General features: G+C 28.2%; 1 protein-coding gene and 1 pseudogene across 1 annotated transcript; both read left to right on the forward strand.

Annotated features, from left to right (window-relative positions):
* Positions 1 to 785: 785 nt before the first annotated feature.
* Positions 786 to 2,487, forward strand: LOC129291153 (hydroquinone glucosyltransferase-like). Its single transcript, XM_054928368.1, has one exon. The coding sequence runs from the start codon at positions 831 to 833 to the stop codon at positions 2,262 to 2,264; it is 1,434 nt and encodes a 477-aa protein (XP_054784343.1). The 5' UTR covers positions 786 to 830; the 3' UTR covers positions 2,265 to 2,487.
* Positions 2,488 to 23,856: 21,369 nt separating this feature from the next.
* LOC129289908 (glucose-1-phosphate adenylyltransferase large subunit 2, chloroplastic-like) lies at positions 23,857 to 25,303 on the forward strand (annotated as a pseudogene).
* The last annotated feature ends 670 nt before the right edge of the window (positions 25,304 to 25,973 follow it).

Below are 25,973 nucleotides of genomic sequence, written 5' to 3' on the forward strand. Positions count from 1 at the left end.
TCTCCTGAAATCTGAAATTTCCTTTTCATTTTTAAATTTAAAATATATTATGTCCACTAAGCTAATGGTGAAATATTCAAAAGTGTTCAAATATTGAAGCAATATATAGTTGTAAATGGGTTACGATCATTCAATTATAGGTAAAACTGCACCCCAATTGATTGCAAATGGGCCACATTCTAGAATTTTAAAAAATTTCTTCCATAATTTTTTGTTAATATATTTTTCACAGCCATTAACCTACTTTACTCAATAAAAATATAGTCTTACCATATGCTCATGAGACATTTATGGTCCATATATCCAACATATCCAATAATTTATAGTATTTATAAGATCAAAACATACTAGATATACAAACAATCATAAAAATGACATTATTTTTATGATATTAAATTTCCTTTTACTTGTCTGTCAATATAATACAAATATTTGAATTTTTTGTTAGATAATGGTTCTTAATTCAATGTGATTGAGCTTTCACTTTGTAAATGGCTTCGTCATTAATCCTCATATTGGTTTGAATTTTTGTGCTTGATAAATATGATAGCCACAATTTTTGACTGAAATTTCAACTAAGATCGAAGAATAGAGGAAATAAAGGAAGTGGAGAGAAGCAACAAATCAACAATAAAGAAAAAAGAGCTTTCACTTTGACTTATGCATGCGATGGCATTTCAGGAAGATGCAAAGAAGCTGCAGACGAACTATTCATTTTCTCCTCATGTTTATTCACATAAATAAATTCATATACCTTTCCCACCAGAGCAATCGATAGCTTAGCAAGAAGCTAGAAAGCCAATTATTGCTCAGAATTAAGCTTAGCTTCCATGGAGAAAACAATTCACATAGCTGTCATTCCCAGTGCAGGGCTCACCCATCTCATCCCCATCATTGAGTTCTCAAAGAAAATGCTTCAGCTTTGCCCAGATTTTCATGTTACCTGCATCATTCCCACACTTGGGTCTCCTTCCTCTGCCACCATAGCCTACCTTCAATCTCTTCCTTCAAATTTACACTACAATTTTCTCCCTCCGGTTCATGAAGAGGACATTATGCCTCATCAAAATGATCAACCAGTTCATATTGCAGTCCAAATTCAACGTGTAGTGACTCTCTCACTGCCATATATTCGTCAGGAATTGGAGTCCTTGAGTTCAAGAAATGGCCTTGCAGCTTTAGTTACTGATACTTTTGCAATGGAAGCATTAGATATTGGTTCAGAACTCAACATATTATCGTATGTGTACTGCCCCTATTCTGCCATGGCTTTATCTCTTTTCATGTATGCACCAGATCTGGTGGAGAAGACAATCTCTATGGAGTTCAGAGACTTGCAAGATCCCATAAAGATGCCAGGTTGTGCGCCAATACAAGGAAGAGATCTCATAGACTCTGTTCAAGATCGAAGCAACTTAGTTTACAAGCAATTTCTTGAACGTTGCAGAAGACTCAATCATGCTGATGGAATTCTTGTTAATAGTTTCCCAGAATTGGAAACTGAGACAATTAAAGCCTTACAGGAAGGTTTCAAAGACAAGCCCCAGATTTATTCTGTAGGACCTATTTTACAAAGTGGGTCATCAAGTAGTGAGCCACATGGATTGGAATGTTTAAAATGGTTGAACAATCAACCACCCAGATCTGTTCTCTATGTTTCATTTGGGAGTGGAGGAACACTGTCTCAAGATCAACTCAATGAACTGGCTTTAGGGTTGGAACTAAGTGGTGAAAAGTTCTTATGGGTTGTGAGAGCCCCAAGTAATTTTGCTAGTGCTGCTTATCTTGCTTTAGAAAATAAGAATCCATTAAATTTCTTACCAGAAGGGTTCATGAAGAGAATCAAAGAGAAAGGTTTAGTTATTCCTTCATGGGCACCTCAAATTCAAATACTTAGCCACAATTCCACTGGTGGATTTTTGAGCCATTGTGGTTGGAATTCTATCCTTGAAAGTTTGCAGAAAGGAGTGCCATTGATAGCATTTCCTTTGTTTGGAGAGCAAAAAATGAATGCTGTTTTGCTAACGGATGGTTTGAAGGTGGCATTAAGACCAAAGGTTAACGAAAAGGGCATAGTGGAAAGGGATGAAATAGCAAAATTGATAAAGAGTTTGATGGAAGGGGAAGGAGGTAAAGAGATTCATGAAAGAATGAAGCATTTACAAGATTATACTGCTAATGCCATGAGAGAAGATGGTTCTTCTGCAAAAACACTCTATCAAGTAGGACTCAAATGGAAAAATTTGGGTGGGATTGGGGAATGATAAAATTCTCTTTTGCTACCTATTCTTCTTTATTTAACATTCAATTTGGTTATTGTTAGAGCCACGAATGGCCAGTTTTCTTCTTAACCTAAAATATCTATGAACTTATTTTTGTACTAGATATTATTTTCACCGTTTTTATATTCTTTATCTTAATTTATTTTATTTAATAATCTTGTCTCATTGTATTATTTGGTGTATGACTGACCAGCATTGAACATGATTTGGGGGGTTTGGGTTTGAACTTGTCAAAGTGAGTCCTAAATTGATCTTGGGATTAAATAATATGAAATTAGATTTTAATGCAATTTAATTTGCACCTAGAATAGACATAAAGTTATTGTGGTAGATTGCGCCTGGTGATTAATTGTGTGACATATTGCAAATTATTAATTGATGTATATGTAGGTCTATAAATGGATAAGATCTAAAAAGCAAATAGAGATTAAAAGCTCTAGGTTGCTATTTATATATTATCGTTGCTTTGTAAAGAAATTTACAATTACTGTTGTAATTGAATTCCTTACACTCGATGACTTCAAATTAAATTGCTTAAATGAAAAATGAGAATTCGATTGCCCTAATCACTATTTTAATTTATTCTTTGTGAGAACGATTGATAAATAATAATTTTATATATTTTTATCCTTTTAATTTAGACTTTTAAACATTTATTTGAGGCTAATTGAGTTTAATTAGATATTATTTTATTTTATTAGCCAATATTCAATTTTAAAATTTTAATTATCTAAATTTATGATTTTAAAATATAAATGATATTTTTAATATTTATGCACATATATTATTTAATTTTATTTTATTTGTGCAGATTTTTTAGATTCAATTTAAAAGATATTGATAGAGAATATTTTGGATAAGAAGAATCTAGATATGCTTGGAGATCAAATTAATAATTAAATCTTTACAATTTTGTTTAAATTTTTTTTGCATATTTTAGTGTAGTTTTTAATTAGGATTATTCAGGATAATTTAATTATTTTAGTAAATTATTAGATTTTATTTTGTTTTGGAAGAGACGTAGCACAAAAGGTGCATGACCTTATATATATATATATATATTATATAAATGAAAGAGACGACTTGGATGATTTTGGATGGAGGCATCATGGAAAAAAAAAAACAGTGTAGCAGTGACCGCAGTTCACTTTTTCTTTAATTTTTTTAGTGATGGTTTGTCAATTTCTCATCTCATATTTCTTAATTTTTAATTCTATGAATAGTTAATTTTTTTGGTGTGATCAATTACAAACTATGATCCTAAATTTTAATCAAAGCCTTTGATAGTTAGAGAAGATTTTATTCTAGCCTTATTCTAATTTGCTCTTCTTTTTTCTACCTCTAAATTTTGTGCTTTAACTGCTATTGTTAATTAGAGTAGTTTTACTGCATAATTTTTGGGTTATAAATTTTATCTAAGGTTTTACTTGCTATAATCGATTAATATAGTAATATAAGAGTAATTTGGCCTAGTTTGGGTAATTATTCATGCTTTATTTCTGGTATGGCTAACATAAAACAGTTGTTAGGTTGTGGGTTAAGGAAGATTTTAATTAATCTATAACTTAATTTCTTGTTTAGTTCTTGAATGATAATTTGAAAAATATATAATAAAATTAGAATAATAAAGTTAAATAAAATTAATTTAATTTGTGGACAAGGAAGATTAAATTTAGGTGATTGGGTTGTGATTGATTGTGCTTGACAATTTTCATAGTTAAATTTCCTCTCTTTATTTATTTCTAATTTAGTTTTTAATTTCATCATAAAAAACCCCCACTTTTTAGCTTTTCATAATCATAATTCAAATAGTTACTCTATTGACTCTTAGGGAGACGACTTAGGTTGTACTTTACTGTAAAATTTAGTTTTTATTAATTTTGGTGCTATTCGACAATAGTGTCAAAATTTTGGTGCCGTTGCCAGGGAGTCAAATGTGTTAACTTTTTGAGTTTGGTTGTTAGTTTTTTTTTCTTTTTTTCTTATTATTTTTATTTTTTTCAAGATTTATTATTATTTTTTTCTTTACTTGTTTTAGGTGTTTTTCATTGTTTTTGTAGTTTATTAGTGCATGAAAAGGTCTTTTCAAAATAAATTAATTGATTTGAACTCTGAGATTGAGAGAACTTTTTGTAATAACCATAAGAATCAAAAGCAGTGTAAAATTAAGAATAGTGTGATTTCTAAAATTTTATCTGAATTGATTGATAATGTTATTAGTAATTCTAAATCTGACTTTGACTCTACAGTTAAGTTGAAAAATATGGATGAAAATAATAATGGTAATAAGACAATTAAAGAATTGGCTGCCCCTAATATGCACTATCAAAATTTATGGATCCAATATCCTAATTTAGATGTAAATGCTAGTTTTGAATTGAAATCTGGTTTAGTACATTTGTTACCTAAATTTCATGGTCTTGCAGGAGAGGACCCGAACAGACACTTGAAGGAATTTCATATTGTGTGCTCCACCATGAAGCCTCAAGGAGTTTCAGAAGAGTAAATCAAATTGAGAGCTTTTCCTTTTTCATTGGATAGAGTGGCAAAAGATTGGTTGTATTACTTGCAACCAGGTGCCATTACCTCTTGGGATCAAATGACACTGTTATTCTTAGAAAAATTCTTCCCTGCCTCTCCCACAGCAACAATTAAAAAATATATTTATGGGATTCATTATATGATTGGGGAGACATTTCATGAATATTGGGAGAGATTTAAGAAATTATGTGCAAGTTGCCCCACCATCAATGATCAGCAGCTAGTTCAACATTTTTATGAAGGTCTCTTACCAATAGATAAGTGGTTTGTTGATGACGCAACTGATGGTGCTTTGGTAGAACTTACTTTAACTGATGCCATAAATCTCATTTCTAAGATGGCAATGAATTCTCAACAATGTGGGACACGAGCTAACCAAGTAGTCAAAGGGGTGAATGAGATTCAAACACCACAATATGATCTTAAATTTGAGAATAAGATGGAGGAGCTCTCTAGCATGGTTAGGCAGATTGCCTTAACACAATAAAAATTAATAAATTCACTAGCAATGCTTACTTTTCCACAGGCGTATCCTTCATAGATGTGTGCACAACCTCAATTTTATAATCCTCAGCAAGCTACCACATCTTCTGCTTTAGTTAGGCCTCTATGTGGCATCTATTGTTTGGCTACACACACTACTGATTAATGCCCACAGTTGGATGATAGAGTTGAAAATTGTGCTGAGATTTTTCCAACTAGACCTATGCAACAGGGCCAAAAATATGATCCTTTCTCCAACATTTATAATCCAAGGTGGAGAGTGTTGCTCATCGTAAGTGCATGGGTCGTAGCAAGTAATATAAGATGAATAAAGTACCGTTTTCTCGAGGATTTGTTCAAAAACAATGATCAAACAAAAGACTAAGTAAATTCAATTAAGTTAAGCCACACATAATTAGGTGAAAATAATTTCGCAAATGAAACTTACACTAAAAAATAAAGAAAAGTGATTGATTTATAAAATTCAAACACAAATTAGGACCTAGGATTATTTATCTCTCTTGCATTTCACAACACCACAATTACCTCCTCTCATAAACGCTTTTAATGAAAATAAGTGTTAACTTAGGGTTTTAAAAATACTTGAATAAGCTCTCTCAAGTCATGAACAAGTGTTTAGTTAAATTAATTGCCCAATCTCTTATTACAATTAATAAAACTCAATTTTAAACACCAACCCTAATGTGGCTATGCAAGGCTAGCAAATATATCTCTATCTTACTAGCAAAACCATCCATTCAACATGCAAATATCAAGTTCTTGTACTATTTTACCTAAATTCTACACTTAACCTAACCCTCTCAAGCATCAATTAAGTGAATCCAATATTTAAATGGTGGCCAATCACTTAGAAGCATTAAGAAAAGAGTAAAATAAACATATATATATCATTAATCATAAAATGAGAGGAAGAACATAATGTTAATCTATACAAGGGTTCCAAATAATCCTAGAACAAAGGGTTTAGCCACTCATAATCATCCACAAGTTACAAATATACAAAATAAGTGGACCCTTTTTAGATTACAAGATAGGAAAGGGAAGAGGAATAGAAAAACAAAGAAGAAGAGTTCCAAATGTCTTTAAAGCTTCAATCTCTTGATCCCAATTCTTCCAATGCCCAAACCCTAGCACAACCAAGCTCTAAATGTGTCTAAAAGTCTGAAGAATGTGTTCTAGGTCGAGCTCTTAGCATATATATGTCCTAGCCAACCAATTTATGATAAATGAAATGTAGCATTTTTTTGACAGTGGCGAAATTCGTGAACGAAAGTCACGACTTTGGAATGACTTTGGCAGTTTTGCACTATTTTTGCAGCTAACGAAAATTATTCATTTTGTACTTGATTTCTTCATCCAAAAGCCTTCCAAAAACATTCACAAAACTCCAGAAATGCTTCTAATCAAAATTTAGCCAAAATAACATGAAATTAGGCCAAAAATAACAAATCAAAGCTAAGAATACAAACCCAAAATAAAATACACACTTTACTAATTTGGGCAATAAAAACATATACAATTGAGCCAAATGGATTATAATCTAAGAAAAATGTGATGAAATAACATGCAATTCTAGAGGTTAACAGAGTGATCACCCTAATTTTAGATATGGAGGAAGTCAACAACACCAATATAATGCTACAGGTAAAAATTCATAGCCTATGCAAGTAATAAGGCAATCTACTCCTGTTTAAGGGTCTAAAAATGATGGACCAAGTTTGGAAGAGTTAATGAAGTAAATGGCAACTAATAACATTCAATTTCAACAATGCACTGAAACAGTAATCCAAAAATTGGAGAATCAAATTGGGCAGTTGTCCACCTCCATTAATGAATTAAAGATTCAAGGTTCTGAAAAGTTGCTGTCTCAAATAGTTGTAAATCCTAATTGCAATAATGTTAGTGCCATCACTCTTAGAAGTGGAAAGGAGCTTCTAGAGCCCTCCACAACATCTATCGAGAATAAGTCGGTTGTAGCAAAAATACAAGTCACACTTGAGGAGTCTAATGAAGAAAAGGAACCAAGGAAGATCCTTCCATTTCCAAATAGGGAGACTTAAAGCAAGAAGTTAAAGGAAGTTGAATTGGAGAAAGAAGTGCTTGATGTTTTCAAGAAGGTTGAAGTCAATATTCCCCTTTGGGAGGCAGTAAAGCAAATTCTTAAATATGAAAAGTTCTTGAAAAACCTATGCACAAACAAGAGAAGATTTAAAGCTAATGAGAATGTCAATCTAGGAAGAAGTGCATTGGCTTTATTCCATGGAGGAATGCAGTGCCAACCCCCATTATTTAGCTTTTCATAATTATAATTCAACTAGTTACTCCATTGACTCTTAGGGAAATGACCTAGGTTGTGCTTTACTCCATTGACTCCATTGACACTAATGTCAAATAGCACCGAAATTAATAAAAACTAGATTTTGCAATAAAGCGCAACCTATGTCGTCTCCTTAAGAGTCAATGGAGTAACTAGTTGAATTATAATTATGAAAAGCTAAATAATGGGGGTTTTTTTATGATGAAATTAAAAATAAAATTAGAAATAAATAAATAGAGGAAATTTAACTAAGAAAATTATCAAGAACAAGCAATACAATCAATCACAACCTAATCACCTAAATTTAATCTTTCTCATCCACAAAATAAATTAATTTTATTCAACTTTATTATTCAAGTTTTATTATATATTTCTCAAATTATCATTCAAGAATTAAATAATAAATTAAGTTATAAATTAATTAAAATCTCCCTCAACCTACAACCTAACAATTGGTCTAAGTTAGCCACACTAGAAACAAAGTATGGATAATTACCTAAACCAGACCAAATTACTCTTAAGTTACTATATCAATTGATTATAGTAAGTAAAACCTTAGATAAAATTTATAATCCAAAAATTATACAATAAAGCTACTCTAATCAGCAATAGCAGTTAAAGTATAAAATTTAGAGGTAAAGAGAAGAAGAGAAAATTGAAATAAAGCTAAAATAAAATCTTCTTTAAATATTAAAGATTCTGATTAAAATTTAGAATCATAGTTTGTGATTGATCACACTAAAAAAAAATTAGCTATCCATAAAACTAAAAATTAAATAACATGAGATGTGAATAGGAGAGGCCATCGCTGGAGAAATTGAAGAAAAAGTAAATCGCGATCGCTGTTATCCTCTTTTTTTCTTCTCCGTCCAAGTATCCTGATCCTCCTCTGCTCTCCAATTATATATATGAGTGATGCGTTTTCCTCCTGTTCTCCATCTCTCTTTCTTTCTTTTTTCTAATAAAAACTAATAATTTATTAAAAAGATAAAACTACCTTAAATAACTCTAATTGAAAACTACACTAAATAATCTAAAATAAATCTAAACAAAATTTTAAATATTTAATTTTTGATTTGATCTCCAAGCATGTCCAGATTCTTCTTATTCAAAATATTCTTTATCAATATCTTTTAAATTGAATCTAAAAAATCTACACAAATAAAATAAAATTAAATAGCACCTGTGCATAAATATTAAAGATATCATTTATATTTTAAAATTATAAATTTAGATAGTTAAAATTCCAAAACTGAATATTGGCTAATAAAATTAAATAATATCTAATTAAACTTAATTAGCCTAAAATAAATATTTAAAAGTCTAAATTAAAAGGATAAAAATATATAAAATTACTATTTATCAATTTCCCCACACTTAGACTTTTGCACTCCTGAGCAAAACTTAAATATCAAAATTTAAGAAAAGAAATGTGGAAGCAACAAAGAATAAGAAACAATCATAGCTCTTCAACATTTTAACACTCTAATCAATCTCTCTTATATCCAAAATAACAAGTACCATGGCAATTTCATTTGGTAAGAATAAATTAAGTAATAGCCCCTCATAAAGGTCAAGTGTTAAATTCTCAACTCTTAAATTTATATAGCTAAGTGTTTCACTCAAGTTTCTCTATCAAAACCTCACTACCATAAGCTTGTTTATCGTCTAGGTCTCCACTATTTATGTCATATGCAATGCAAGAATCAAAAGGACTTTATTTTAGGTTGTAATGGGGCTTAGGTAAAGGTATGATATAGAAAAATGAAGGCTAATAAACTTTAAGAGAATGAAAAGCATATTTAAAATGAAATATAAAGAATGAAAGAAACAAAATAAATTCATTTGCGTTTATTTTTCTCTCTTTGTTTTGTTTTCATTTCCTTTATTTCATGCACCTTTTTCTCTATTTTTTTATTGCTTTTTGCCTTTTTGGCTCTTTCTTTTCTTTTTTCTTTCTTTCTTTGCCTTTTGGCTCCCTCTTTTTTTTTTTTTCAAAATAAGCCAAATCTCCCTTCAAGCATATTTTTTCATTCTAACAAATATTATGATACACTTTTCATTACCTGAAGTAGGGTGAGAAAAATGAAGGAAAAAGATTTTTATAAGTTATGTTTTCAGTTGGCTAAAATTTTAAAGAAAAGATTTAGGCTCAAAAGGGCTAACAAAGGATAAATTGTATGGGATGGCTATTTGGCTAAGTAGGCTAAAAAAAAAGAATGCCTAAATCATCTTCATGCAAAGCATATGCAATTATAATCTCAATTAAAAATCAAGACAAGTTTTAGAGTAAGAGTAGTGATAGGAGAATACACACAAGAAGAGAACAATATTAGGCCCAAATCCTCACAAGCTAAAAACTATTACATTAATTCATTGAAACCAAATTCATTGTCACTTAACTTGAATTTCAAATATAAGATCAATTATTTATTATGCTCAAATGTATTCAAACTAAAATTGCCTTAAACTCACAACTTCACACACACACACACACAAAGACACTAAAAGTATTTCAAAAAAATGCAAGAAAACACCTAGTTTTTTAAATTTTTTTTTCAAAATAAAGATAAATCCCTTGCCCTACACTTAAATCTTGCATTGTCCTCACTGAAACCTAATTTAGAATAATCTAGTTAATTCAAGAATAAAATATAAAATGTAAGGTAAAAGTGAAAAAAGAAGAGACAACCAGATAATTTAAATCTCCATAAGCTCTTAAAGTTTAAATTCCCATCTTTGATGGATTTAATTTTTAATTTGATCTTCAAGCATGTCTATATTCTTCTTATCCAAAATAATCTCTATCAATATCTTCCAAATTGAATCTAAAAAATCTGCACAAATAAAATAAAATTAAATAGCACCTGTGCACAAATATTAAAGATATCATTTATATATTAAAATTATAAATTTAGATAGTTAAAATTTCAAAACTAAATATTGGCTAATAAAATCAAATAATATCTAATTAAACTTAATTAGCCTTAAATAAATATTTAAAAGTCTAAATTAAAAGGATAAAAATATATAAAATTGTTATTTATCAATTTCCCCACACTTAGATTTTTGTACTCCTGGACAAAACTTAAATCTCAAATTTCAAGAAAAGAAATGTGGAAGCAATAAATAATAAGAAACAATCATAGCTCTTCAACATTTTAACACTCTAATCAATATCTCTTATATCTAAAATAATAAGTATCATGACAATTTCATTTGGTAAGAATAAATTAAGCAATAGCTCCTCATAAAGGTAAAGTGTTTAACTTTCAACTCTTAAATGTATATAGGTAAGTGTTTCACTCAAGTTTTCCTATCAAAACCTCACTACCATAGGCTTGTTTATCATCTAGGTCTCCACTATCTATGTCATATGCAATGCAAGAATCAATAGGACTTTAGTTTATGTTGTAATGAGGTTTAGGTAAAGGTATAGTATAGGAAAATGAAGGCTAATAAACTTTAAAAAAATGAAAAGCATGTTTAAAATAAAAAATATAGAATGAAAGAGACAAAATAAATTGATTTGGGTTTATTTCTCTCTGTTTTTTTCTACTTTTTTTTTCTTTGCTTCATGCACATTTTTATTTTTTTATTTTTTTCTTTACTTTCTACCTTTTATGCTCTTTCTTTTCTTTTCTTTTTTCCCTTCCTTTCTTCTTTTTTTTCTCTCTTTGCTTTTTGGCTCTCTCTCTCTCTCTCTATTTCAAAATAACCCAAATCTCTCTTCGAGCATATCTTTTCATTCCAAAAAATATAATGATACACTTTTCATCACCTAAAGTGGGGTAAGAAAAATGAAGGGAAAAGATTTTTATAGGTTATATTTTCAGTTGACTAAAATTTAAAAAAAAAAAGGTCTAGGCTCAAAGGGGCTAACAAGGGATAAATTGCATGAGATGGCTATTTGGCTAAGTAGGTTAAAAGAAAAGAATACTTAAATCATCTTCATTCGAAGCATATGCAATTATAGTCTCAACTAAGAATTAAGACAAGTTCTAGAGTGAGAGTAGTGATAGGAGAATACACACAAGAAGAGAATAATATTAGGCCCAAACCTCACAAGCTAAAGACTACCACATTAATCCATTGAAACTAAATTCATTACCACTTAACTTGAATTTTTAAATATAAGATCAATTACTTATCATGCTCAAATGCATCCAAACTAAAATTGTCTTAAACTCGCAACTTCACACACATGAAAAAAAAAGACACTAAAAGTATTAAAAAAAGCAAGAAAACACCAACTATTTTTTTTAAAAAAATTCAAAATAAAGACAAATCCCTTCCCCCACACTTAAATCTTGCATTGTTTTCAATGCAACTCAATTTAGAATAATTCAATTAATCCAAGAATAAAATATAAAATGCAAGGTAAAAGTGAAAGGAAAAGAAACAACCAGATAATTTAAATCTCTATAAACTTTTAAAGTTAAAATTCTTATCTTTAATGGAGAATAGATGCTTGTTCAAAATATTTTTCTCTCAAAGCTCATCAAAAGCTCCTTTAGGCAATGGTTTTCCTTTATCTGGTTGAAGGTTGCATGACAATATCTCCATTGAAAATGGCCTCATTGTAGTAGAAAGAATTTTCTTAATCACAGGTACCTACTCATGAAACTCAATAGAAATAGCAAAATCCTCTATACAAGGACCATTAGAGTCAAAATGCATAATATAATTAATAATCCCATGACTCTTGGTATTATCAATACCATCACAAAAGGCCATAGGGATCACAAAATTAATGCTATTTAAGCAACCAATCGACTGTATGATCTCACAAGTATCATCATAATCAGGAGGCTTAGCATAAATAGATGGGCTAATAGCCTCAGTAGAATCAATACAGTTAAGTGGATCATTACACTCAATAGAGTTAATGCAAACAATAGGATCCAAAGAATCATCAGAGTTTATGAATTTATCTATTTCAACACAAGCATCACAATTATGTAAGCCATTAGATGTACAATGCATATTGTTTTCATAATTCACCACATTAAGCAACCCAGTAATCAAATCATCCCATGTCTCATCACATTGCTCGTTCATGAATGAAAGATAATCATATCGACTTTCCTTACTAAGATCATCATTAATGCAAGATAACATGTGCTCTTTAAGCATATCACCCTCTTGAGAACTCTTACTACCTATATTCGCTTTAATCTCGTAGTCACCCTCACATTTGTTCTCAATTATAGGTAATTTTTCTATCATATCATCTCCCAAACAATTAGAAAATTTAGTTCTACTAACAATTGCAAGCTTAATAATAGAAGCAGATAAGTTAAAGGAAGAATAATGTAAACATTCATCAATATTAACACAATCAATGCATGTCTCAACATTCTTGGACTCAATTGTCTCAGAGCACTCTAAATCAATGTTATCACAAGCATCATCATTTGTAAAATATATAATGCCATCAGAAACAATAATATCAGGTAGTGCAAGATTGCTAACATATTTAATAAATTCTTTAGACCAAGAAGGGTCAATAGAATTAGGAGAGGATATATCAGTCTCAACGCCACTCTTGTGTGCACCTAATTCATCAGTACCACTAGAACATGGTTTAGTGATTTTGGACTTATCATTGTTAGGAAATTCAACAATAATGTCCTCATTTATATCATTATCAAATGAAGAGTCTTCCTGTACTTGTTCTAGTGGGGAGCATATTTGGTTTACTATTTTTTGAGTCTCAGGACATTTATGTTGAAATTGTTGACTGCTCTATTGAGGATGCTGAAATTGCATGCCATTCTTTAATATCTGCTTTTTTATAACTTTAAAACTACTCCCTTCATTAGACTCAAGTGTTGGTATAGGTTGGCTTATAGGTTGTAGAGGTTGTGTAGTCTCAAACAAATCATTAAGCTGCATATAGGGGTATTATTGGACAAAAGCTGGGGTACTCTCGTAAGGATAGGTGTGGAAGTGATGGTGCGGATGGTAGTGTGACCATTGCTCATTATATGTCGGGGAACTCTTAAAGGGGTAATAATGAGGATGGTAAGGGGCCAATTCAAGTGGTTGTACCATTGCCTGTTCAGCAAGCATTTGTTTAACAATATATGTCAACTTATCAATTTTCCTTTCGAAATTATGAGTATCATGATAAAGCATGGATGGAGAAAAATTAGTATCAAAGTGATAACCATTCCAAGCCATCTTTACAGCCAAAATAAAATCACTCAAACTAAAGAAAAATAAAAGGAAACACAAAGTCCTCTCAAGTATATGATCAAAATAATGAATTTTTTTTGGTGGACCCTATCCTCACTAAAATAAAAAAAAGAAACTACCTAAAAAAAGTAAGGAAAAAAATAAAAAAAATTAAATCTAGGAAAGAATGAAAAATAACCTAAAAATTGAAAAAATGAAATTAGAACCCAAAAAAATTCTAGAAAATTCAAAAAAATGAGAAAAAGAAAAAAAATTAACAACCAAATTCAAAATGTTAACACCTTTGACTCCCTAGCAACGGCACCAAAATTTTGACACTACTGTCAAATAGTAGCAAAATTAATAAAAACTAAATTTTGCAGTAAAGCGCAACCTAAGTTGTCTCCCTAAGAGTCAATAGAGTAATTATTTAAATTATGATTATGAAAAGCTAAAAAGTGGTGGGTTTTTTATTATGAAATTAAAAACTAAATTAGAAGTAAATAAATAAAGGAAATTCAACTAAGAAAATTACCAAGAACAAGTAATGCAATCAATCACGATCCCAATCACCTAAACTTAATCTTCCTCATCCACAAAATAAATCAATTTTATTTAACTTTATTATTCTAACTTTATTATTTATTTGTCAAATTATTATTCAAGAATTAAACAAAAAATTAAGTTATAGATTAATTAAAATCTCCCTTAACCTATAACCTAACAACTGTTTTATGTTAGCCACACAAAAAACAAAGCAGGAGTAATCACTCAAGCGAAGTCAAATTACTCTTATGTTACTATATCAATCGATTATAGCAAGTAAAACCTCAGATAAAACTTATAACCCAAAAATTATGTACTAAAGCTACTCTAATCAACAATAATAGTTAAAACATAAAATTCAGAGGTACAGAGAAGAAGAGAAAATTGAAATAAACCTAAAATAAAATCTTTCCTGAATATTAAAGACTTTAATTAAAATTTAAGATCATAATTTATGATTGATTACACTAAAAATTTAGCTCTCTATAAAACTAAAAATCAAACAGCATACTGCAAGAAAAAGAGAAGCCATGCTTGAAGAGCTATCCCGTCCGTAGGCTCTGTTATATGCTAACTCCGTTCTTTTTTTTGTTTTGTGCATTGCTTCCTTTATAAATACAAAAGTGATGCAATTCTATACGGCCAAATAAAAGCTAATAATAAAATGATAAAATTACTCTAAATAACCCTAATTAAAAACTACACTAAATAACTCAAAATAAATTTAAATAAAATTTTAAAGATTTAATTTTTAATTTGATTTCCAAGCATGCCCATATTTTTCTTATCCAAAATAATCTCTATCAATATCTTCTAAATTGAATCTAAAAAATCTGCACAAATAAAATAAAATTAAATAGCACTTGTGTACAAATATTAAAGATATCATTTATATTTTAAAATCATAAATTTAGATAGTTAAAATTTTAAAACTGAATATTGGCTAATAAAATCAAATAATATCTGATTAAACTTAATTAGCCTTAAATAAATATTTAAAAGTCTAAATTAAAAAGATAAAAATATATAAAATTGCTATTTATCAATTACCTTAATATATTTTTGTATTACAACTTCGATCAGTGCACTTTTTGTGTGATCTTATTTTAGAGTGCATCAGTTTTAGTTTCTAGTTTGATTATTGTATATTATTTCTCAAAGCCGTGGGAACAAGATTTGGCGGTTTAAGACGAAATGTTTAGAGATGCCTAATATATGTTGTAATTTATTTATCTTCATATAACTTTTCAAGTATTTTGATAGTCTTAAATAAGATTTAAACAATTTTGAATTTTAAAAAAACTTCTTTCAGCACTGACAATATATATATAGTTCAATAATATTCTAGAAAATAGTCTAATATTTTAATATGGTTCAATTTTTCAATTGGTGTATTAATTTTTTATGTTAACATTGCTCTCAATACTTTCAAGGTTAAAATAGTTTAATTTGGTCATTAAACTATAGGGGCGTGTAAAATATAAATTTGTTTTTGATTTATTTCTTTAAAATATTTAAAATCATGACAATCTCTTCTTATTGTTAAAACTGAAAAATGTCCATTACTTTAAAAGTGAGGGGGCCTAGGTTCGAACATGTGACATTACATCACAGCCCAAACTATAGGTCAAATGTCAAAACATCTGGCCTCTCTTATATTAACAGCCGTTTTTTTTAATTTTAACTAGTAAAATACTTGTGCAATGCAGGGGTCATATATCACAATTTTTATAAATAAGTGTTAATTTTATGGGAAAACCTTTCTTAAAAAAATAACTTGTAATGGACACATTTTCCGAATCATCATGTATGCAATAGAGCTATCTAATTATTGTCATTGATATCAAATCTGCATATAGAGTAAAGCAAATGATAAAAAAAAATGCATATGGTATAAATGGATGTCATGAGAAGTAAATTAACAAAAATTCATGATTATTTAAATTAAATTATCTAAGACTTCCATATAAAATACATTAGAAGTTTTATATGTGGAGCAACTATCCTTATCAAGAATCAATGTTTTTAAAACCTCATTCCTTCAAACATGAGAAACAAAAATGTATAATTATGGACATGGATAAGAATATGATAAGGAAAGTACAAACCAACATAACATTGGCTCGATCCCTCGCTCTTATTAATAGTCATAATAACAACCAACATTATGAAAAACTCACTCGTTATCGTAGTAAATGGCAACCTAGACTTAGATGGACACATCAGTACGCGATATGTATACTTTCATCCACACATTTGATCCAAAAATTTCTTGGACCTCAATAATATATTTTCTAGTTCATATATGTATGAGATGTGTACCATTGCATGATGCTATAGATTTATCAATATCTTATTTTAAAATAATTAGAGTACTCACTTTTAGCCTTATTCATGATTCAAGAGGCCTAACATTGAAATTGAATTTAAAAAATCTATAGAGTACAAGTCATCAAATATATACATGTTCCCTATCATCTTTCATAATACTATCTGAGCTTAAGTATACAACTTCCTCACTAGAAAGCGGGAACAACATATATATGTTTACTTTTTCAACCACAACCAATGTAAGAGATAGTATAACCATATGAAATCTAAGAAAGTTGAATTAACAATGGGCTTTTGAGTTATCTGAATCATCCATTAACAACTTTAGCTGGAATCTTAATATCTATGGATCTTTTATTAACTTCACTAGCAGTTCCATCACCAATTGATAATTCAATAAGTAAATCTTAAAGAGTACTAATAGATGGTCTAGTATTTGTTGTTAGAAGTCTAATGTTTATTATTAATGTAAAAATTTGACAATTATCCCAAATATACGAAGAGTTAATGATGGCAAAAAAAAAAAAATCTCTCTCAACTCACCTGGAATAACATGAAAGATTTGCTTAAAGTTTTAACCAAACACAACAACTTTTCATCCTAAGGGTCAGGTTGGACCAGTTTTGAGCTCCTAGGTAAGGTTGAACTTGTTAGGTTATCGGGTTGATATTACACCCCTAATATATAGTAAGTTTTTATCCATTAATTTTTTATTGTCTATATTTTTCTTAAATTACAATAAGTTTTAAAATTTCAATAAAACTATTTTTATTCATATTTATCTTGAGTTTAAAATTATTGAAGTTATTTTTTTATCAATTTGATATAAGTATTAAAATATTTTGATTGAAATCTATTTTCAAATAAATAAATTTTTAATATGATTTGAAATTAATTGATCATAGTTTCATTTATATTCAACATTTAAGTAGAAAAATGATTTTTTTCTTTGATAAGAAAAATAGAATTCTTACCAACAACTTTGCTTCATTTAATTATTTTTTGATATAATTACTCATTATTCATTGATCAAGTTGGATAGGATCACACTGGAGGAAAAACCTCCTAATAAATATTTTTTATTATTAAAAAGAACTTTTAAAAATGATTTAAAATTAACTGAACATAATTTCATGATATGTTCAACATTTAATTAGAAAAGTGATTTTTTTATTGGTAAGAATAATAAAATACTCACTAACAACTTTTCTTCATTTAATTCTGAATGTTTCAAATAAACCACCACATAATGAGAATGACAAATATATTAAATGTTATTAAATTTTTTTTTATTGTGCATAGGTATCCTCTTATTGAAGGCAATCATATTTGAGACATGGTTGTATACTAAATATGGGCACCACTCCTAGTGAGAATTCAAAATATCACACAATATAATTATTATTTGATAATGAATCTCTAATTTTTCTTTACAAAATAAAAATCAATAGAAGAAGAAACATTGAGGTAGACTTGGTGTGAATAAATTAACGAAAGAGTAAATAAACATTAGCGATGTAAATGCATGATAAGGCTAAAAGATAATTATGGTAAACCTATTTGTACAATAAACTTGTGAATGATCAAGTTAATCAAAGTCATAATCATGAAATGAAGTGATAGCTTACATTGGAGGAAATTTTGAATTTAGATTGACAATCTAATTTAACTATCATTTGCTTGAAATTTAAACCTAAAAACTTTTCTTTGAATAATAACATAATTCCTTTTTTATTTTCTTATTCCTTAGGCATTGGAATAAAAGTTCAAGATCACCATCTATTGATTGATTGCATTGTTTAGATATTTAAATAGTCAATATTATATTGATATTTATTGAATGGTTATATCACTTTTTATCTTATTTGAATTAATATGTTAGAAACAACCAATTAATAAAGATTTCTATAATTCAAATAGCAAATTTAAACCAAATTCCTAATTGAAGTCACTTATATACAAAATCAATTAGTATTTTTATGTAACTTTAAATTTTCAAAGTCCAATCTCACTTGATCTTTATCATTTTCTCTCAAACTCCTCCATTATTCGTTTCACAATAATAAATATACTTCCTTTTAATTATTAGTATTGTATTTTATGAAAATCCATCCAAATATAAACAATTCAAATTCAAATCATAATATTTCATAATTATATAAAATAAATTGACACCAAAAAATATACTAGCTTTCAAATAGAACTGCTCAACAGAGTCTGACCACCATCCTCAAATAGGATTGCCCCTAATAAGAGGGCACCAATGAGCAAAAAAATATATCAAATAGATATAATATAAATATATAACAATCCATACCATTAATGTCATGGATAATTTATTAAGTTATTTTTTAAATTTTATATAGTGAATAAAGAAATGTCTTTTTTTAAAAAATAGAAAAGTATAATTAGTAATAGATGAAATTTCATGCTACTTTCTTTTAACTAATTGAATTTTATACTACTTGTTTAAAACAAATTAGATATCTCAATTCATATGTGCTAAATAAAAAATTTGTGAATAATTAGGTAGGACTCACAAATTTTTATTAAAAATGTCAAACTAACATTTTTCAAATATAAAATGAAAAATAAAAATTGAAGAACATCTAAAAAATTAAATAAATACAATAAAAAGCATAAAGTATAAAAAAATTAATCAGTTGTTGTTTCTTATATGGTTTTGGAGTTAATAAGCTACCAATTTCAAATTTGCAAATAGCACACATAAATACTGAAATTTGATTATATTTAGCACAAATAATTAAATATATAAGATCTTATTGAACTTCATCCAAATTTAAACAATTGAAATTCAAATCATAATATTTCAAAATTACATAAAAATAAGTTGACAGTATATGTGATGTACAATTAGGAGTTCATAATAATATTCAAGTATGTGAATTTGAATCTCACATATTCAAATTATATCACTAACCATACTTACTTTCAAATCAACAACCAAAACTAACTCCTAAAGCACATAATTAAAAAAGGGGCACTCGAAGCATATAATCATGGATCAAAAAAAATTTAAAAAATATACCTAAATAAAATATATCATAATTTTTTGTTATCTTTTATTTTTTTATTTTTAATTTTTCATTAATTTATTAATTTGCATTATATCTTTATCAACTTTCTCTAATTTATCATTCATTGCATCCATTGCTATGATGAGTAAAGAAAAGTTACCCTGTGTATGGATTAGAAAAAAATGTTGAGGGAAAAGAGAGATAAAAAATAAAAAAAAGAGAAAATTGGGAAGAAAATATTTTCTCTCATTGTGTTTGAATGAAAGAAGGAAATTGAGAGAAAAGAAAATGAATAAATATTACAATGACTACAATTAGTTATTTCAAAGTATATTATATTTCATATAATTTTCTTTATAATAATAAATTGAAGGAAAAATTATATTAAAATTAATTTCTTCAAAATAATTTGTAATCAAATTATTTATTTAAAAAATATATTCATATTATTATATTTTAAAACCAAATAATTTAATATATTATTTTTCTATGTAAAAAATAAAAAATGAATAATTTATTAATTAAAATTAAATACATTACCGCTTAAGGTTATTTTGATTTCAGTATATATTAAAAAAGTCAAATACAATATCCTAAAATAAAAAAAGTTATAAGTTCATCTCACCAAAAGTGAAATTCAATAGCAAAAGTAGAAAAGGAAAACAAAAATAAAATTACTTATTAATTGCTTTGCCTGATTGTCACCATCGAATGAAATTAGATATATAAAAGAGATTGAAAAAAAATGAAGAGGCTTACTAATGAAAAGACATGAGAATTCTAGAAGATGAGTAGACATGATGATTAATCCTGTACAATTAGTTGAAAATTATATACAAGTTAAATTGTTTGATGAAGTTCACTAAGCCATATTTTAAAGATGAATCACTCAAATCATGATATGCTAGTCACCAGCCTCTTGCAGGAATATATAAATTGTTCCTATCTTGCAACAAAAACAAAACAAATATCAATGAAATGAATAACCCAAACTAACAAAATAGAAAATGATTAATTTTCATATAAATTATTGAGGAGACAAAAAATAATGATAAGGTATATAAATATAAAATAAGCTAAAAAATAAATGAAATACAACAACAAAAATTAGAATCAATGAATGAACATGTATCCAATCCACTCTATTTGTAGTTAGTATTAAGGCTAATGTTAAAGGAAATTTTGAATTTAAACTTTCAATCAAATAAAATTCAAATTAAAATTAAATTAAAATTCAAACAAAATAACCAATCAACAATTGAAGCGATGATTATCATTAATATTAATATATATAAATTGAAATTGAAATTTAAGCCATCAATTTATAATCTCAATGTAATTTAAATTTAAACTTAAATTTGAATATATTTTATAATAGTTTTATTTTTAAATAAGTAGATTTCCTATTATCCATTATTTAATTATATAATGATAGAATAATATGATCAAAAATATATTTTTGTTTGGATAATATATTTCAAAAAAAATAAAATAAAAACATATCAAGAGCTAATAAGTCGTTCTTAAATTTTGGTCATTTTAATTTTTTTTCCACACCTTAATTTTCTATCAAAACATTTAATATTGAAATAATTTTTTTTACTACAGAAAAGACATAGAGAAAAAAATTCAAAGAACCAAAAATGGACATTATAAAAAAAATAACACAAGAAAAACATATCTAGAGCTAATAGACCATTCTTAAAATTCATTCATTTTATTTTTTGTCCACCTTAATTTTTGATTAAAACGTTAAATATTAAATATATAAAAATGTTGATTTGAATTTCAAATAAATAAACATAAAATCTTTAATTCCAACGAACACATTCATAATTTATTACAAAATAGATATTAATTTTTCTAAAAAATTTTAATTTGAATAATTTTATTTAACAGGAATAATTTAATTGAATATATAATATGCTTTACCTCAATATTTTTTAAATTCTATTTCTTTTTAACATATTTGCAATCAAAACAAATAGATCTAGCTAAAGAAAAATAAATGTCAAATAGATTTTAAGAAAGATTTCAAAAATAATATGTATATTTGAAGCTTAATTTTAGAAAATTATTAGAATAGATCAAAAATTTGAAGCTCTGATTCTTTTTTCTAAATATATATATATATATATATATTAATTTAGTTTCAAATAGATAGATATTTTCAAAAAATATCCTCCAGATACATGGCAAATGACTTTTAATAAAATATAATTTTAGACTTGTATGGAAAATATAAAATAATAATTTTCAGCATATCTTTAGGATGGATGAAAAATTTAAATAGATAGATATTAATTTGAATCTAAATATAATCAGATTTAAATTTCAAATTGGTAAAAAATAATTTTTGTATACATTTAAAAATTAATAATTTATCTCACACCTAATTCCAAACCTGAATAATATATTTTGTATACATTAAAAAATAATAAATAATTTTGAATCTAATCCTAAACCTGACTTCGGAGCAGAGAATTATAGAAAAGGTATCCTAAAGTATAGAATTATAATAAATTTAAAAATGGATCCGTGGTAATTTCTTGTAACGTTTAACCGTATTTATGTGTGTGTGTATATATATATATATATAATGATAATAATGATGATGGTTGGCGAGATATTGTTACAATTCTAAAACTTTTAGAGATGAAAATGCCAAAAAAAAAAAAAAAAGAACTTTAAGATATCATATATGCCCCTTAATTTATAGTAAAAGTAAAATTGTCATTTAGTCCCAAACTTGATGGCCTAAAAAGAAACAAGGCCCGTTATTTCTTACTTTTGAATATTAAAATTTGCTTTTCAGTCAATTTAAAACGTCGTTGGATGTCAACTGTTATGGCCCATTGATAGACGGATAGATTACTCCAAAAAACATGACAGTTCTAGCTTTTACGAGGTATAACTGTTAACTATTCAAAGGCTATAAGAGTTGATTGGTACATAGAACAACCAGACAATGTTTTCATCCAATAGTCGACTGTTGCATCTCACTAGTCACCTGTAGTATTTAACGTTTTAACTTGGAAATGTCCTACCGTTAGAAAGCTCTTTGCGTCTGGTTTTCCAGCGAAACAAGTTTCACAATAAAATTCATTATGCTTTGTAACATGTGTGTTTATATGTAAGGAAAAATTATGTGAAAATCTTTTGATCAGACTTAACTTCAATCAAAACTTTTAAATTTTTAAAATTTTACTGCACATGTGAGGATTAAAATAAAATTAAAAAGCTAACTGAAATGATATTACTGTCTCCAATAAAACTAAGTACATAATAGTTGTAAATTTATAATGATGTTATGCTATTAATAAGAATTACAAATTTTGTCTATATCAGTTATTTATTTTCTATACATTAATTGTTAATTTCTCTATAAAATTTGTTCATGCTTCTAACTTCACCAGAGATGATAAAATCATTTAATTATATTTTTCATTTCATTTCATTTTAATTCTCTACATGTGCAATAAAATTTTAAAAGTTTTGACTGAAATTAAATCTCGTTAAGGGTCCTCGAAACTTTCCCTTGTATATATAACCAAAATAGTGACAATGCACTACTACATAAAAGGTATTAAATGATGCCCCATATTTGTCAATTATTAAAGAAACTAAAAGGGCAAATGAAGGAGGCGGGATTTGGGGTGAAACATATTTGATTAGTATTTAGAATGACTATCAAATAATTGAAACCAAACACTATCAAATAGTTTTACTTTTTTTAAAATATACCCACTTCACTATTATTTTACTGCTTCGAAAAAAAAATATTTTGGTGATATTTTTAAATTTTAATTTCATGATATTTATAAAATGTTACAACTCTCAATGCTATCTAAAATTTCAAGCAGCATTTTATAAATTAATGAAACACTATAAGAAAGGGTAACGAGCGGTGGTGTTTCGATCTCCCAAATGCTCCAGCCATTTCATCAGCATTTTCCCCTTCTTCCTCGTTCCAGACTTAAGTGAGAGAGAGAGAGGGAGCGCTAGCTCGTCGATCCCCACTGTCCTTTCCACCTTCTTTCATCGTCGTTTAGCTCGTCGGCGTCCTGTGAGTACCAGACTTTCATCTTTTCAATTCCAGAATAGTTCAAACCCCGATATGAATGGTCGAAAGTTCAAGCCTGGCGTTGCGTGCTCTGTTCTCACACCAGACATCAACAAAGAGGCTGTGGTACAAAAAAGAAAGCTAAATGCCATATTTTCTTTAAAATGATTGATATCACTTTTCTGTTTTTTAGTTTTAAATCCGATGGCAGCGCCAAAGCTGAAGAATTTGTGTTATTGTTTTAAGTATTACTATTGCATTTCCGTTTCGAGTGTACCAGGCACCCAAAGTCGAGACTCCGGAAGCAGACCCAAAAAATGTAGCCTCCATCATATTGGGTGGAGGTGCTGGAACTCGCCTTTTTCCTCTTACAAGCAGAAGAGCCAAGCCAGCGATATGATATTTTATTTTGTTTTGTTTTTGTGTTCCCTACTAAAACTGAATGAATGATTAAATGTTTCGATTCAGCATAAATGGATGCAACAACGTCCCGAGTTCTAATAATTGCAATCATTTTATGTGAAGTTTGACTTTGAATTAAATTCTCAAGTCATCAATAGCTTTTACCTGCTGGCCGGTTCCACTTGGAGGGTGTTACAGACTTATAGATATCTCGATGAGCAATTGCATCAACAGTGGCATAAGAAAGATATTCATTTTAACGCAGTTCAACTCTTTCTCCCTTAATCGCCACTTGTCTCACACTTACGGCAATGGCATTAAGTTTGGAGATGACTATGTGGAGGTAATTTTATTTGTTACACGAAAGTTTCTTCGACTTCCTATGTGGCAGAATTGACAATATTTTATAGAAACAAATAAAAACATAAGGGAGACTTGTTGTCCTACAGAGAGGAAATTTTAGCGGGAATTATAAATTAGATGAATCCTAAAGAGTAAAATTCACCTGACATCACATCAGGTCTTGGCTGCTACTCAAACACCTAGAGAAGAATGGAAGAAATGGTTCCAAGGGACAGCTGATGTCGTGAGGCAATTTATATGGGTTTTTGAGGTAAGAACCAGTGAATCAACGATGTTTGCATACATGTTGAAGATATTATATGGATAGAGTAAATGAGTGTCAGGATTAATTTGTAGGATGCTAAGAATAAGAATGTTGAGCATATATTGATACTTTCTGGCAATCATCTTTACCGAATGAACTATAGGGACTTTGTGCGGGTAAGAGTGAGATAATTTATTGTCAAGGATCAGTCTAAATATATAATAGTTGTAGTTTTCTATTATTCACGCTGAGTGTTGAAAATTGTACTTGCAGAAACATATAGACACAAATGCTGATATCACAGTATCGTGTGTACCTATGGATGACAGGTGCATGCAAAACCTCATGCGCACTTCATGTCATTTGGTTTGATCTTCTTACAATGTTATTTTTTTTCTTCAAATTAGTAATTTAATTCCCTTATCCATAATTTTTTTTGTAGATGTTCAATGATCCATTTCCATTTTTAGATTCAGAGATCCATCGAATTAGGCAGCATTAGGGACTCTTCATGTTAGATCTTCATAATAATCATTTTTTAGAAGGGTGAGTTGTATAATTGTAAACATTAATATATATAATTGTGTTGGATTACTTAGTTGACAATTTATATTTTATGCATTTGGAATTGTACATGATTTCAAATTCGTTTGATTTGAATAGTATATAATTGCCTAGCTGTTTGGCTGTGATCTGGCTATTATATGTTTGATTAATGTAGGATTTAAATTGCATCTATTATGGTTGGGTTAAATGAAAAAATGGGGTAATTTTATTTTTTCAAAATTCAATATCCACACTGGTTTTGTACCGGTTATGTACAAAACCAGTATAGATATATAAGTCATTTACACCGATTCTAATTGGTGTAGATAATAGCATATCTACATTGATTATGTCCAGAATTGTTGTAGATATAAATTTTTTTAAAAAAATTTATTCAAAATTAATGTTATCTACACCGGATTTAGAATCGATGTAGATATGTCCATCAACTACACAGGTTAAATAACCGGTGTAGATGACTTCATGATATCTACACTGATCTAATCGGTGTAGATAAGCTATTTTAACCGGTGTAAATTTGCTTGTTTGTACTGGTGTTTGCATGATCATTGCTTGGTGGAAGTTTACTAGAGCAAGAGGGGAGAGTATGAAATCC

The sequence above is a fragment of the Prosopis cineraria genome, unplaced genomic scaffold (assembly GCF_029017545.1).
Source record: "Prosopis cineraria cultivar Desert tree isolate PC_DT_omini unplaced genomic scaffold, ASM2901754v1 PC13, whole genome shotgun sequence".
Lineage (NCBI taxonomy): Eukaryota > Viridiplantae > Streptophyta > Magnoliopsida > Fabales > Fabaceae > Prosopis > Prosopis cineraria.